Source organism: Hypomesus nipponensis, chromosome 7, assembly GCF_054491055.1.
Source record: "Hypomesus nipponensis isolate SF chromosome 7, ASM5449105v1, whole genome shotgun sequence".
NCBI classification, from domain to species: Eukaryota; Metazoa; Chordata; class Actinopteri; order Osmeriformes; family Osmeridae; genus Hypomesus; species Hypomesus nipponensis.
This window is the reverse complement of record NC_140367.1, coordinates 11,178,350-11,193,362: the sequence shown is the minus strand read 5'-3', so window position 1 is coordinate 11,193,362 and position 15,013 is coordinate 11,178,350. Positions and strand designations below refer to the sequence as shown.

General features: G+C 43.7%; 2 protein-coding genes, 1 long non-coding RNA gene and 1 pseudogene across 4 annotated transcripts; 2 read left to right on the top strand and 2 right to left on the bottom strand.

Annotated features, from left to right (window-relative positions):
* The first annotated feature begins 971 nt into the window (after positions 1–971).
* Positions 972–3,588, top strand: LOC146276765 (E3 ubiquitin-protein ligase TRIM39-like). Its single transcript, XM_084701041.1, is given in 2 exon segments — positions 972–1,727; positions 1,729–3,588. Coding segments are annotated over 2 exon segments (1,668 nt in total). The 3' UTR covers positions 2,641–3,588.
* Positions 3,589–7,926: 4,338 nt separating this feature from the next.
* LOC146276764 (E3 ubiquitin-protein ligase TRIM21-like) lies at positions 7,927–10,566 on the bottom strand (annotated as a pseudogene). Its single transcript, XR_014762411.1, has 2 exons — positions 10,487–10,566; positions 7,927–10,286 (listed from the first exon to the last, which is right to left on the bottom strand). The product of XR_014762411.1 is annotated as an E3 ubiquitin-protein ligase TRIM21-like (transcript).
* A 924-nt stretch (positions 10,567–11,490) lies between these two features.
* Positions 11,491–12,519, top strand: LOC146276763 (uncharacterized). Its single transcript, XR_014762414.1, has 2 exons — positions 11,491–11,652; positions 12,369–12,519. It is a non-coding gene; the product is annotated as an uncharacterized LOC146276763 (long non-coding RNA).
* Positions 11,856–14,593, bottom strand: LOC146276762 (E3 ubiquitin-protein ligase TRIM39-like). Its single transcript, XM_084701042.1, has 2 exons — positions 14,495–14,593; positions 11,856–14,251 (listed from the first exon to the last, which is right to left on the bottom strand). The coding sequence occupies exon 2, from the start codon at positions 14,247–14,249 to the stop codon at positions 12,621–12,623; it is 1,629 nt and encodes a 542-aa protein (XP_084557168.1). The 5' UTR covers positions 14,250–14,251; positions 14,495–14,593; the 3' UTR covers positions 11,856–12,620.
* Positions 14,594–15,013: the final 420 nt, after the last annotated feature.

Genomic DNA, 15,013 nt, shown 5'->3' with positions numbered 1-15,013 from the left:
CATTTGGGTTCACCTGTCACTCCCCAGGCAGCTGGGATCATAACATTTACATGTTGACTTCCATAACTTATGGCAATTGTGGGAGGAGTCAGGAAGATAACAAACATAAACAATGGCAGCATCTCAAGAGAGAAATAATCTTTTCTAATCAATGATCAGAATGTGTGTTCATATGTAAAGTATGTGCGTGACTGTGTGTGTGTGTGTGTTTGTATTTGTGTGTCAACACCCACAGTGCCCCAGGCTCACAACAGGTTCAACTAAAGAAACCAGGAAGGATGAAATCTTTGAAAAGGTGATGTAGAAGGACAAAAAAAAAGGTGAGAAGAGACTATTAATGTAACCATAAAGTACTGAGTTCTACTGTACGTAAACACTCATTTTCCTTGATGCTAATCAGCCAGGTAAACATTTGTTGAGCAGATACTCTGTTGAGCTGAGAAAACAAACTCACTTTTCTGTTCTCATCGCTCTGTCTTTCTCTCTTGAACAGTATATTGTGCTCCCTTATCACCCACGCCCACACATTCTGGTATATACTAGTAATCTACACAGTAAAGGGTACAAAGTTCTTCTAATGTACTTGGTCGGAGGAGCACTGTTACCTCTACTCAGGCTTACAGCACCGCAGCACAGGACAAGCGCACATGACAGAAATCTGTTTATAAAAGTATCCACCAGTTAGAGAGAATATCAAGAATAAAATACACACGTGAGTAGTCTAAATGACAAGCATTGATGAATATGATGTAGGCGTTGTCATAATATTACCAAGTGTTTTTTCTTTATTTCATAAAAGTATGTTCATGTTAGAGAATACAATGTAGTAATGTGAAATGTGTGGCCAAAACCAAAAATACTGTATTTATCACTTTCTTGAACAATTCAAAATCTCAAACTGTCATGAAACAAATGACTTGTGAATCAGCTGTCATGCTTTCAATTTGGATCTCTCTCTCTCCAGTGTAGAAATGGCTTCCTGCAGCAGTATCCTTCACGAGGAGCAGTTCCAGTGTTCTATCTGTCTGGATGTGTTCACTGATCCTGTCTCTACTCCATGTGGACACAACTTCTGCAAGGTCTGTATCACCAAGTACTGGGACAACAGTGACCTGTGTCAATGTCCCATGTGCAAGGAGAACTTTGATAAGAGACCAGATCTTCGTGTCAACACTTTCATCTCTGAGATGGCTGCTCAGTTCAGGAAGTCAGAGCCACTGAAAGCTACCATCAGTCCAGACCTGTGTCCTACTAAACCTGAAGTGTCATGTGACATCTGTACAGGTACCAGGCTCAAGGCCCTGAAGACCTGTCTGGTGTGTCTGGCCTCTTACTGTGAGACTCACCTGGAGCCTCATCAGAGAGTTGCACTTTTGAAGAAACACAAGCTGATCGACCCTGTGGAGAACCTGGAGGACAGGATGTGTCAGAAGCATGAGAGACCCTTGGAGCTGTTCTGTAGGACTGACCAGACGTGTGTGTGTTTCATGTGCACGAGAACAGACCATAAGACCCATGACACTGTCACTTTAGAGGACGAGTACAGGCCAAAAAAGGTTGATTTGGTGAAGATGATGGTTGAGATGAAGCAGATGATGGAAGAAAGATCTGCGAAGGTTCAGGAGATCAAACTCTCAGTAGAGACCAGCAAGAGAGATGCAGAGAGAGAGATATCAGACAGTGTTCAGGTCTTCACTGCTCTGGTGCGCTCCATTGAGAAAAAGAAGCCAGGCTGAGCTCATTGAGGTGATTGAGGAGAAGCAGAAAGCAGCAGAGAAACAGGCTGAAGGGTTGATTCAAGATCTGGAGCAGGAGATCACTGAGCTAAAGAGGAGAAGCACTAAGCTGGAGCAGCTCTCACACACTGAGGACCACCTCTACCTGCTCCAGAGCTTCCCATCCCTGAGCACCCCTCCACACACCAAGAACTGGTCTGAGATCAGTGTCCACAGTGGTCTGAGTGTGGGGGCAGTGAGGAGAGCTGTGTCTCAGCTGGGGGAGACACTCAATAAAGAGATGGAGAAGCTGCCTGAAGTCAAGCTGAAGAGGATTCAGCAGTATGCAGTGGATGTGACTCTGGACCCTGATACAGCATGTCCTTTTCTCATCATGTCTGAGGATGGGAAACAAGTGAGACTTACAGCCATAAAGCGAAATCTCCCTGACAACCCAAAGAGGTTTGATCATTGTGTCTGTGTCCTGGGAAAGCAGGGCTTCTCATCAGGGAGGTTCTACTATGAGGTGCAGGTTGAGGGGAAGACTGAGTGGGATCTGGGAGTGGTCAGAGGGTCCATCAACAGGAAGGGGAATATCACACTGAGTCCTAACAATGGATTCTGGACTGTAAGTCTGAGGAATGGAGATCAGTACAGGCCTCTGACTGACCCCTGTGTCCTCTCCCTGAGACAGAAGCCCCAGAAGGTGGGGGTGTTTGTGGACTATGAGGAGGGTCTGGTCTCCTTTTATGATGTGGAGGCCAGGTCTCGTATCTACTCCTTCACTGGCTGCACCTTCACTGAGAAAATCCATCCATACTTCTGTCCTGGTCTGAACTGTGGAGGTAAAAACTATTCCCCCCTTATCATCACTGCTGTCACACTCGAAAAACTAAGATGTGGATTTGCTGGAGGGAAAGTATAACTGATTACAAACATTTATATCCATTGTATAGAATATGATCTGGTAATAATTGTCACTGGTTTTAATGAATGTTATTGGTAATGGTATGTCTAAAGAAAAGAGGAAAGGCTGGAATTACCCAAGTACTTGTATATATGATCAGTCACAACCTTTAGTTTAAGTTCCTGTTACTTTTATGCAACACATCCTTTGTTTGTATACTGTTACTGTAAACTGGCATAGGTGTGTGTTCCCCACGTCCTCCACTCTAGGTTCATCATAAGGTCAGGGATCAGCAAGGTCAATCCTGGATCTACTGATGGTCCTCCTCTGTCCACCAGAGGGGACACATGTCAGGTCTTTGTTCTCAATACCTCCATCTGATCTGTCTCTTCTTCATCTCTTCTTCCTCTCTCTTTACTGTGTATATATATAGAGCTCCTAGACCTTAAATATCTTAGAATCTTGCCATGACAGTCCTGACTCCTTTTTGTTGTCATTCTAATTTCAAACTCTGAATTACGTTTTTTTCTCCTCAACCTTTGCTAGTTTTTTTTCTCACTCTCTCACGTGTCACTGACTACATGTTATATGACATAATCCTCACCTTCCTCTGTGGCTTTTGCACATGTAATAGTTAAATGTATCGTGAACACGTGTGCACACTGCACATGTAAACATTAACACACTAACACTTCTTTGGGGTGGTAACGGAGTAGTCCAGTTGTGGTCAAGATTTATAACCTAGATGTTCTAAATGTGTGATGTTCTAAAGGGCAAAAGTGGTCTGTTTAATGTAAACAGGTTCTGCAGGCACTCTAGCTTTCTCTCTTGAGTGAAATGAAACAGGCAGATGTTAGACGTCCTCTGTAGTCCATCTAAACCAACTCAAGAGGATCTGTTCATGTTGTTGGATCTATTTTATATAAATATTGACGTTGTTTTATTAAAGGTCCCATGAAATGAAAACTTTATTGTCATTACACAAGTACAGGTACAAGGCAACGAAATGCAGTTTAGGTCTAACCAGAAGTGCAATAGCAGTAAGTGCAGGATATACAGTGTAGTGCAATAAAGTATGGACAGAAGGTATCGTAGAAAAGTGTAAAAGTGCGGTGGAATGTGATTGCATATAACGTGCAAACTCTTCTTCTTCGAGCGAGAGCAAAAACTACACCCGATGATGAGTCACCTCTGTATGGTCCTCCATGTCAGCATAGTATCAATGGTGCTGAGGAGGACCAGGACCAGGGCAAGACTTCGATCTGGCAGAAGAAGAAGAAGAAGAAGAAGAAACAGTCCTCTCATCTAATCATTTTGCCTGACCAAACAGAATGTATTAAAAACAGAGACTAATACTGCAACATCTTTACGATGATTTAATATCACATATAATCTCTTTTTCACTATAATCCTCTGAGGTAATGACATCCCTAGATGCGGAGAAAGCAGTTGATTGGGTATAGTGGAAGTACACAAACTGTCTTTATATACAGAGGATTCATTATTATACACATCTGACCTGTCTGTTCCTGCTGCCCATGCCATGTTCAAAGGGCAGGACTTGGGTGGGTGCCCCTGGCTTGCAGTGGGTTCCCCTGGGCTTGAGTCATTTTCAGGCCCTACCTTCTATACATGACTTTAAATAGAACAAAATGATACATACACAAGCTATGTATTAGAGATACACGATTCTGGATACATTTAGAATAAAATAGATCCCAATGATGAACAAACAATTAAACAAAATAACATTGTTTATGTTAATTGCTGAAGTCTATTTAAAATGTTAAATCAGTACAGGAGTATCTTGACTGAAATGCAGATAACATACGCATTCTCACTCTGCACACGCACACACCATACACACACACACTTATATTAACATAACTTCCATTCAACATGTCTCTGTCATTCTTCCCTCATCCCCCACTATTTTTCTTTCCTCCATCAACAGGAAGGAGACGATCACAAGGAGTCCTAAAAAGGGATTCTGGATTATATGGTTGAGGATTGTAGATGAGTATGAGGCTCTGGCTGACCCCCCCCCCGTCCTCCTCTCCCTGAGACAGAAGCCCCAGAAGGTGGGGGTGTTTGTGGACTATGAGATAATGGCATAATATGAACAAATATAAGTACAGAACCTCTGAAAAAGCACCTAATTTCACAATTGTATCCACAACTGAAATTATAAATACGGAATTAATTGATACAAATTATTATGAATTTGCATTCGATTCTCCAATACAAATTCAATTGTCTGTCCTTAGCGTTAACATCTTGTACTAACCACCAGGGGGAAACCATGCCCAATCTGCCTGCCCCCGCATCATCTCCAGCCCCCCAGTCTCAGCCAACTCCTGTGGAGCCCCTCCCACATGGAGACAGGTAAACACAGCAGCCCCTCCCGTCCCTGACCCTCCCATGTATAGAACTTTCACTGTTACCACATGAGCGCACTAAAACTATCTACAATCCCAATTTTGGTTGCCACAACGCAAAATAAACACTGTAGTCTCCTAATACCATTCTAACCTAACTTCCATCTCACCCATTCCCCATCTCACCAAAAGCGTACGCAGCAGCAGGAGCAGATGAGCATTTGTTACAAGGAGATGGTCAAATGTCACGCCCTCCCTAGCAGAGGAGAGCACGTACGCCATCCCTCGTCCTACACTTGTAGTCCCCTCGTCCTAGACCTGTAGTCCCCTCGTACTAGACCTGTAGTCCCCTCATCCTAGACCTGTAGTCCCCTCATCCTAGACCTGTAGTCTCCCTCATCCTAGACCTGTAGTCTCCCTCATCCTAGACCTGTAGTCTCCCTCATCCTATACCTGTAGTCCACTAGTCGTAGACCTGTAGTCCCCTCGTACTAGACCTGTAGTCCCCTCGTACTAGACCTGTAGTCCACTAGTCCTTGATCTTTAGTCCACCAGTCCCAGACCTGTAGTCCCCTAGTATCTATTTACCTTTTACTTCCCAACTCTGAGTCCATTACAGCTTTGTGTCTGGAGTGTTCATTAAGTGGTTCCGGATCAAGAGAGTGTCTGCTTAGATAAGCATCAGTGGATGCATTCATGTTCAAGGCCTGGGGTCAATGTTAAACATTAATGTTAAGGAGTTAAATCACATTTTAGCACAATTCTGATAGCTGATGCATTGTAGCCTGGCTCTGCCCTCCTACAGACTTCCGCTTAATTTGGATTTCGCTTCTGTACTTGGTCTGGGAGTTTGGCTTTGAAGTCGGTTTTAAGAAACACATTTTTTGTAGGTCCAATCAGCGAACAGAGGGAGTGGCTGAGAACGATGACGCTAAGGTTGTGCACTAGTTTGAGTTGAAGTTCAGTAATGGCGGTGGAGAAAGATGCGACCGAAGCTATTCTGCGGTTGTGGCAACGCTGCCGAATATCCATAAGTTAAAGCCTGAGCAATAACATTTCTTACTGAGTTTTGTTGGTGGCCATGATGTTGTGGCCCTCCTCCCCACGGGGTTTGGGAAAATTTTGATTTTCTAGCTACGGCAGCTAGCTCCGTTACAGCAGTGGTGAAGGAGTGAAGGTGAACGCTAGCAATTGGTTATGGCAGATCAGAGTGGCTCTGGGCAGATCCAATAGTTTTAAACTTCAACAGAGGACCCGCCTTCAAGGAAGTTAACGCTTGTCAATGGAGCGATCCCAGACCCTCTGTACAAATGAAATGTACGAGGGTCTGGTTAGGACCAGGCTAGATGCATTGGAAGTACAGTAGTGATCGAGAGTGGGATCATGTCGGAGAATTGTATTGGCTAGACTCCCAGTGTGTACATTTGTACAGTTTACTGCAGGGCATGTGGCATGTGACAACCACTACAACTTTAGTTGTTCCTCTGTTTCTAAACGTTCCTGCTGTCCAGAAATTATGCTGGAACAATGTAAGAGACACATTAATAAACCTTGTATTACTGACATTGTAAAAGGGTTTATTTTAGATAAGGCCTGATTGTGGCATAAAATCTATATTAGGATATAATACTGTTTGTGTTTGTCTCTGTGTCATATCATTGTCTTTGTGACAATGTGTGTCAGGTTTGTGTTATGATTGTGTGTTGTGTTTCTGGTTGTGTTTCTACTGCATGTGTGTATATGACTGAGTGTTTTTTTGTGTAACTGCAGTCCATAATATTAGACCCCAAGTGTCATTTGACTGTTGTTATTATTATTCAATATATCTGCTGTCGGTGTGGGTATTTCTGAACTGTCTGCAACTCATTTACTAAATGGTCAGAGATAAGTCTAAACTGTGTAGGTTTGTGTGTGTGTCTGTGTGTGTGTGTGTGTGTGTGTGTGTGTGTGTATGTGTGTGTGTGTATGTGTGTGTGTGTGTGTGCAGGGTGAGATCCTCATCAAGGTTCTACAGAGTGAGGAGTATGAGGAGAGACTAGCCTGTCATGGTCCTGGTCATCCTCAGCACCATTGATACTACACTGACTGTCATGGAGGACCACACAGAGGTGACACATCAGCATGTGTAGTTCCCTCCCCTCTCTCCTGATACTGGAGCTGCTTGTTTGTTCTCTCTCCCTTGGCAAACAAGAGGCAATGTTCCTTTACTCAAGTTTCAATATCACTGTATTAACTATTTCAAACATGTTCAGATAATAAACTGCTGTGGATCACACTCTCACCCCTCCTCTCTCTCCCCCTCTCTCTCCCTCTCTCCTTCTCAGTTCACTCAGCAGTTGGAGGGATCTGTTTGCACGTGATCAGTCTGGTGTTCCAGACAAGTTTCTACATTGAACAAAATGCTTTAAAGTAAATATTTGAACAATCTTAATCTCTTATGGTAGATTGTTGTAGGCGAAGCTTGGTCGGTTTTGTTTGAAAATACGTTGGAACTTGGTCTGATAAGTACTACAGGTTCAGCATATTTGCAACAGTTTGGGGTTTAGGTATCAAAGGGGGAACACTTCAACATCAATAGTTGTTCCTGATGCCTAAAATAATAGACCCAACAACATGAACAGATCCTCTTGAGTTGGTTTAGATGGACTACAGAGGACGTCTAACATCTGCCTGTTTCATTTCACTCAAGAGAGAAAGCTAGAGTGCCTGCAGAACCTGTTTACATTAAACAGACCTCCTTTGCCCTTTAGAACATCACACATTTAGAAAAACTAGCTTATAAAAGCTGTACTACTCCATTACCACCCCAGAGAAGTCTGTGTTCATGTTTGCATGTGCAGTGTGTGTAATGGTTAGTTTCTGAGGTCCTCAGCTGAACTAAGGATCTGGAATGGGGCTTCAGTGAACAACCGGCAGACTTCACAAGTTATCAAAAAGAGTAGTCAGTTTATTACATACACCAATAAAACATACGGCAGGTGTTCAAGGTCTGGTGCCACTGAAACAGGATGCCTAGATAAGCCAGCAAACAACAACACTGCAAAATAGGCACAACAATTGCACACAAAACGTAAACACGATGCAATAAGTGAGCACACGCACTCAAAACGGCAGTGAGGTTTCACGTCAATTAATCCCTCCGGTCTAAACAGAGCTGGACATGAATACAACCTATCTGATCAGGGCCCTGTACACCTGCAATTACAACCGACCAACAATACATAGGCTAAAAAGATACAATAAAAACTAGGATAGCAATATGACCAGTTGGTGTTAGCCAACGTCACGCTGTTCGCACAGCTTTGTGATACAACAAACACCAAGGCTCTCTCTCGTCTTCACGCCACAGGTCCTTAAAGGGTTTGTCCTTAATTGGCGTTGATTGTCTATTCTAGAAGTAACCGGAGGCACGGCTGTGAATGTCCCGAAAGCTGGCCGCCCATTGGAGGAGCTGGAGGCTCGGTAGTAGGTGTGCGTGCTATTGGATGGGCCGTGGTCCACCCACTTTCCCTGTTGGCATCGTTAATCAAAAGAAAGACATTACAATATTACACGCATTACACAGACATGTTACAAATGTTTGAAAATCTAAATTGCTTTGTCTCCAGTAAACCCACACCTGTTTTATTCCGAGTAATATTTTGTAATGACATTTTCTTTTGAACTCCAGGATTTCCACAACTTTGTCAGTGTGTGACAAGAGTGATGATCAGAGGGGCAGAGTTTCTACCTCCATCATTCACACAGGGACCAAAATAAGGATGGAGTTTCTCAGTGAAGGTGCAGCCAGCGAAAGAGTAGATATGAGACCTGGCCTCCACATCATAAAAGGAGACCAGACCCTCCTAATAGTCCACAAACACCCCCACCTTCTGGGGCTTCTGGCTCAGGGAGAGGAGGACAGGGGGGGAAGCATTAGTCTCATACTCATCTCCATTCCTCAGCCGAACAGTCCAGTATCCATTCTTAGGCCTCAGTGTGATCTTCCCCTTCCTGTTGATGGACCCTCTGGCCACTCCCAGATCCCACTTAGTCTTCCCCTCAACCTGCACCTCATAGTAGAACCTCCCTGATGAGAAGCCCTGCTTTCCCAGGACATTGACACAACAATCAAACCTCTCTGGGTTGTCCCAGAGATCCTGCCTTATGTCTCCATGTCTCACTTGTTTCCCATTCTCAGACAGGATGAGGTGAGGATGAGCAATATCAGGGTCCAGAGTCACATCCACTGCATACTGCTGAATCCTCTTCAGTTCAGTGTCAGACAGCTTCTCCATCTCTTTATTGAGTGTCTCCTCCAGCTGAGACACAGCTCTCCTCACTGCCCCCACACTCAGACCACTGTGGACACTGATCTCAGACCAGTCCTTGGTGTGTGAAGGGGTGCTCAGAGATGGGAAGCTCTGGAGCAGGTGGAGGTGGTCCTCAGTGTGTGAGAGCTGCTCCAGCTCAGTGCTTCTCCTCTTCAGCTCAGTGATCTCCTGCTCCAGATCTTGAATCAACCCTTCAGCCTGTTTCTCTGCTGCTTTCTGCTTCTCCTCAATCACCTCAATGAGGTCAGCCTGGCTTCTCTCAATGGAGCGCACAAGAGCAGTGAGGATCTGAACACTGTCTGATATCTCTCTATCTGCATCTGTCTTGCTGGTCTTTATAGAGAGTTTGATCTCTTGAACCTTCCTAGATCTTTCCTCCATCAGCTGCTTCATCTCAGCCGTCATCTTCACCAGATCATTCTTTTTTGGTCTGTACTCGTCCTCTAAAGTGACAGTGTCATGGGTCTTGTGGTCTGTTTTCATGCAGATGAAACACACACATGTCTGGTCAGTCCTACAGAACAGCTCCAGGGGTCTCTCATGCTTCTGACACATCCTGTCCTCCAGCTTCTCCACAGGGTCCATCAGCTTGTGTTTCTTCAAGGTTGCAACTCTCTGATGAGGCTCCAGGTGAGTCTCACAGTAAGAGGCCAGACACACCAGACAGGACTTCAGGGCCTTGAGCTTGGTACCTGTACAGATGTCACATGACACTTCTCCAGATCTGGCTGGTCGTTGGTATTGGCTGTTGGGTTTACCTTTTACTGACTTCCTAAACTGAGCAGCCATCTCAGAGATGAACGTGTTGACACGAAGCTCAGGTCTCCTATAGAACTGTTGTCCCAGTACTTGGTGATACAGTCCTTGCAGAAGTTGTGTCCACATGGAGTAGAGACAGGAGCAGTGAACACATCCAGACAGATAGAACACAGGAACTGATCTTCAGACAGGAGACTGCTGCAGGAAGCCATTTCTAGAGTAAGACGAGAAGTTACAATTATAAATCTTGTGAACCAATGACATCACATACAAAATTATAATGGTATATTGTTGAAAATGTACTTTCATTAAAGAAGTGATAGCACAGACAGAAATAGTACAATTACAGAAATGCTGCATATAGAAGAGCATAGTTCTAGTCTTGGATACACCTGATTGATTCTCTGTTCTCACCTGTTGGTACTTTTGTTGTTTTCTTCTACCTAAACTTTGTAGAACGTGTTTCCTGAGTATCAGAATCTCTTTAAGATTCGTTTCAGTGAAATAGCGATAAGAGGCTCCTCCCCTCCCAGTCCTCCGTCCTGAACAAAGTTAACTCTTTCATGACTGAATTCTATCTAGCAAGTCAGCTGACAGGAAGGGTTGTATTACTCTGAAGTGAGTGGGAGATTGATAGAGATAGAAACAAAGAACAATAGTGTGTGATGAGGGAAGAATGTCAGAGAGACATGTTGAACGGAATGTTGTGTCAATATAAGTGTGTGTGTGCAGTGTGAGCATGCATATGTTATGTACATTTTGGTCAAGATACTCTTGTACTGATTTAACCATGTGTTGCCATGGAATACTGTAGATTTGTCTTTGGCAATTGTTCTAATTGGAGAACATCCTTCCTTGGCAAAATTAGAATAGAACAATCTTAGCACATCAAAATTAGTGTTTAGACTTTTTAACAAGCAAAGTCAGAAGGCTTCAAAGAGCATTGCAGTTTTTTACCATCACTTTGACACACATTTCAGAACCTTGATGTCCTTTTTTTAAACTCTAGATACAAAACTTGAAACAGTCATTACTTGTAACAGACTGTCACATGTTCAAAGCATAGCATTGTATGTTCATGACTTTAAAGACACCTTGCGCATGCATAATCATTAGTTTAAATAATGAATTTATCATGAAATACCATAGGAACATTCACTTAGATCATCCAAACACAAGATACCCAGTTTCACCATGTAGTTGTTTGTACAATCATTAAATATTGTACTACAAATTATGGTGGTCTAGATGTTGTTACCAAGACAGCAGCTTGTGTAGTGTAATACCCAATTATTTGACCTGAATCATGTTCCGCTGAGAACTACACGGTTTACCAGTGTATAGAATTCTGTTGATGCAGGGGGACATCTAGTGGTGAATGCCTAACATGCCAAGTAACCTCTCCCTGACCACAGCAGTAAGGACAGGGCCCGGCACATCACCAGCTCATTGTCTGAACTCCGGCTGTTGAAAATGTTAAATTGTTATGTGTGTGTGTGTGTGAGAGAGAAGACTGACATCTTCAAGGCATCCTCAGTACCATTGATGCTCCTAAGACTGTCATGGAGGACCATAAAGAGGTGAGACACTTCGTCAATTGTGCTGCCTTTGCTCTAGAGATATGACAACAGAACAATTAATCTAATGATTGACAAGGTTTGTCTTGTGCAGTTCTGTCACTGTGTGGCTGTGAGACAATTTCACCACTTCAGGATCCTTGTCAGAAGTTGTACCAAGTGAAACAAACAAACTCAGAATAGAGCACTGCAAGACTTTTATGTTGTATGTTCCTTTATTATGAATTTTTGTCATTTCATTCCATTGTCCTTCTCTGCAACAGGCATTTTACTAACAGTAGCAATAAACATATCATGCGTACATAGGTTACCTTTCATTTCATTATTTTACTATATTTTAAATCCATTTCAGAGTGAATCATATTACACATATACATTGGAATAATGTAGCTTAGCCCTAGTTCAGTCAGTAAGAGCATTCTGTCTCTCTACACTCCCCCCACTATAGGTGCTCTCTCCTTTTCCTCAACCTCAAAGCCTGGGCTGTTACCAGGGTTTCAGCTGTTCCATCAACTGCTCCTTTCTCTCCAATAGATCAGAGACAAGCCTTCTCCTCTAGCCTATCATACTGTTGCCCTGCCTTTAAATATGTTTCTCTCCCTGCCTTCATTCGTCCATGCTATCATTGTGCGCGACCCTCCACCTCCCCATCACCGCCTGGTCTTCTTGGCTTCGTCTCCTGTCTGCCTCCTCTGCTTGTTGTCTGTCTGGGTCGTCAGCCCCACCACCAGTGTCTGGACTCCATGGGGGATCTCTCTTCATGCTGCAAACATCCATTGATCACCTGATCTCCACATACGGTCCAAGCCCCAAACACTGTCATTCTGAATCATATCTTGTAATTTGTACAATAAACAATCATTTCACTCATTCACTTGTCTTTCCTGATTGAAATGTATTTTGTTTGATTCTGATTCTAGATTTATGTATGATAATCAGAAATTTGTAACTGCAGCAATCCCAGATCTTTTTCAGTCATTGACAGGAGTGATGATAAGAGGAACAGAGTTTTTACCTCCATCATTCAGACAGGGACTGAAGAGTGGATAGAGTTTCTTAGTGAAGGTGCAGCCAGTGAAAGAGTAGATATGAGACCTGGCCTCCACATTGTAAAAGGAGACCAGACCTTCCTCATAGTCCACAAACACCCCCACCTTCTGGGGCTTCTGGCTCAGGGAGAGGACGGTAGGAGGGTCAAAAGCTATATATATTTTACCATTCCTCAAGATTACAATCCAGCATCCATTCTCAGGACTCAGTGGGATCTTCCCCTTCCTGGTGATGGACTCTCTGACCACTCCCACTATCCACTTAGTCTTCCCCTCAACCTGCACCTCATAGTAGAACCTCCCTGAGGAGAAGCCCTGCTTTCCCAGGACATTGGGACAAAGATCAAACCTCTCTGGGTTGTCAGGGAGATCCTGCTCTACGTCTCCATGTCTCACTTGTTTCCCATCCTCAGACAGGATGAGATCAGGACATGCTGTATCAGGGTCCAGAGTCACATCCACTGCATACTGCTGAACTCTCTTCAGTTCAGTGTCAGACAGCTTCTCTATCTCTTTATTGAGTGTCTCCTCCAGCTGAGACACAGCTCTCCTCACTGCCCCCACACTCAGACCACTGTGGACACTGATCTCAGACCAGTTCTTGGTGTGTGGAGGGGTGCTCAGGGATGGGAAGCTCTGCAGCAGGTGGAGGTGGTCCTCAGTGTGTGAGAGCTGCTCCAGCTCAGTGCTTCTCCTCTTCAGCTCAGTGATCTCCTGCTCCAGATCTTTAATCAACCCTTCAGCCTGTTTCTCTGCTGCTTTCTGCTTCTCCTCCATCACTTCAATGAGCTCAGCCTGGCTTCTCTCAATGGAGCGCACCAGAGCAGTGAAGACCTGAACACTGTCTGATATCTCTCTCTCTGCATCTCTCTTGCTGGTCTCTACTGAGAGTTTGATCTCCTGAACCTTCCTTGATCTTTCTTCCATCAGCTGCTTCATCTTAGCCATCATCTTCACTAGATCTTCCTTTTTTGGTCTGTACTCGTCCTCTAAAGTGACAGTGTCATGGGTCTTATGGTCTGTTCTCATGCACATGAGACACACACACGTCTGGTCAGTCCTACAGAACAGCTCCAGGGGTCTCTCATGCTTCTGACACATCCTGTCCTCCAGGTTCTCCACAGGGTCGATCAGCCTGTGTTTCTTCCAGGCTGCAACTCTCTGATGAGGCTCCAGGTGAGTCTCACAGTAAGAGGCCAGACACACCAGACAGGACTTCAGGGCCTTGAGCCTGGTACCTGTACAGATGTCACATGACACTTCAGGATTAGTAGGACGCAGGTCTGGACTGATGGTAGCCTTCAGTGGCCCTGACTTCCTAAACTGAGCAGCCATCTCAGAGATGAAAGTGTTGACACGAAGATCTGGTCTCTTATCAAAGTTCTCCTTGCACATGGGACATTGACACAAGTCACTGTTGTCCCAGTACTTGGTGATACAGGCCTTGCAGAAGTTGTGTCCACATGGAATGGTGACAGGATCAGTGAACACAACCAGACAGATAGAACACAGGAACTGATCTTCAGACAGGAGACTGCTGCAGGAAGCCATTTCTAGAATAAGACCAGAAGTTACATTATGAATCTTGTGAACCTATGACCTCATGAACAAAACTATAATGGTATATTGTTGAAAATGTACTTTCATTACAGAAGAAATAGCATATACAGAACAAGTACAATATAGAAATAATGCATAAAGAAGAGCATAGTTGTATAGTCTTTAGAACGTCAGAGTCAAGCAATTTTACAAGCTACATCATCATTGGATACACCTGATTGATTCTCTGTTCTCACCTGTTGGTACTGATGTTGTTTTCTATGATCTCTGTGTATAAAATAACCAAATCACTCTCTACCTAAACTAAGTAGAACGTGTTTCCTGAGTTAAGAATCTCTTAGGTTTCAATTCAGTTAAATAACAATAAGAGGCTCCTCCCCTCCCAGTCCTTTGTCCTGAACAAAGTTAACTCTTTCATGACTGAATTCTATCTAGCAAGTCAGCTGACAGGAAGGGTTGTATTACTCTGAAGTGAGTGGGAGATTGATAGAGATAGAAACAAAGAACAATAGTGTGTGATGAGGGAAGAATGTCAGAGAGACATGTTGAACGGAATGTTGTGTCAATATAAGTGTGTGTGTGCAGTGTGAGTATGCATATGTTTTGTACATTTCGGTCAAGATACTCTTGTACTGATTTAACCATGTGTTGCCATGGAATACTGTAGATTTGTCTTTGGCAATTGTTCTAATTGGAGAACATCCTGCCTTGTAGAAATTAGAATAGCGCAATCTTAGCACATCAAAATTAGTGTT

Coding starts and splice junctions, on each gene's coding strand:
- LOC146276762 (XM_084701042.1), bottom strand. CDS start 14,249: ATGGCTTCCTGCAGCAGTCTCCTGTCTGAAGATCAGTTCCTGTGTTCT.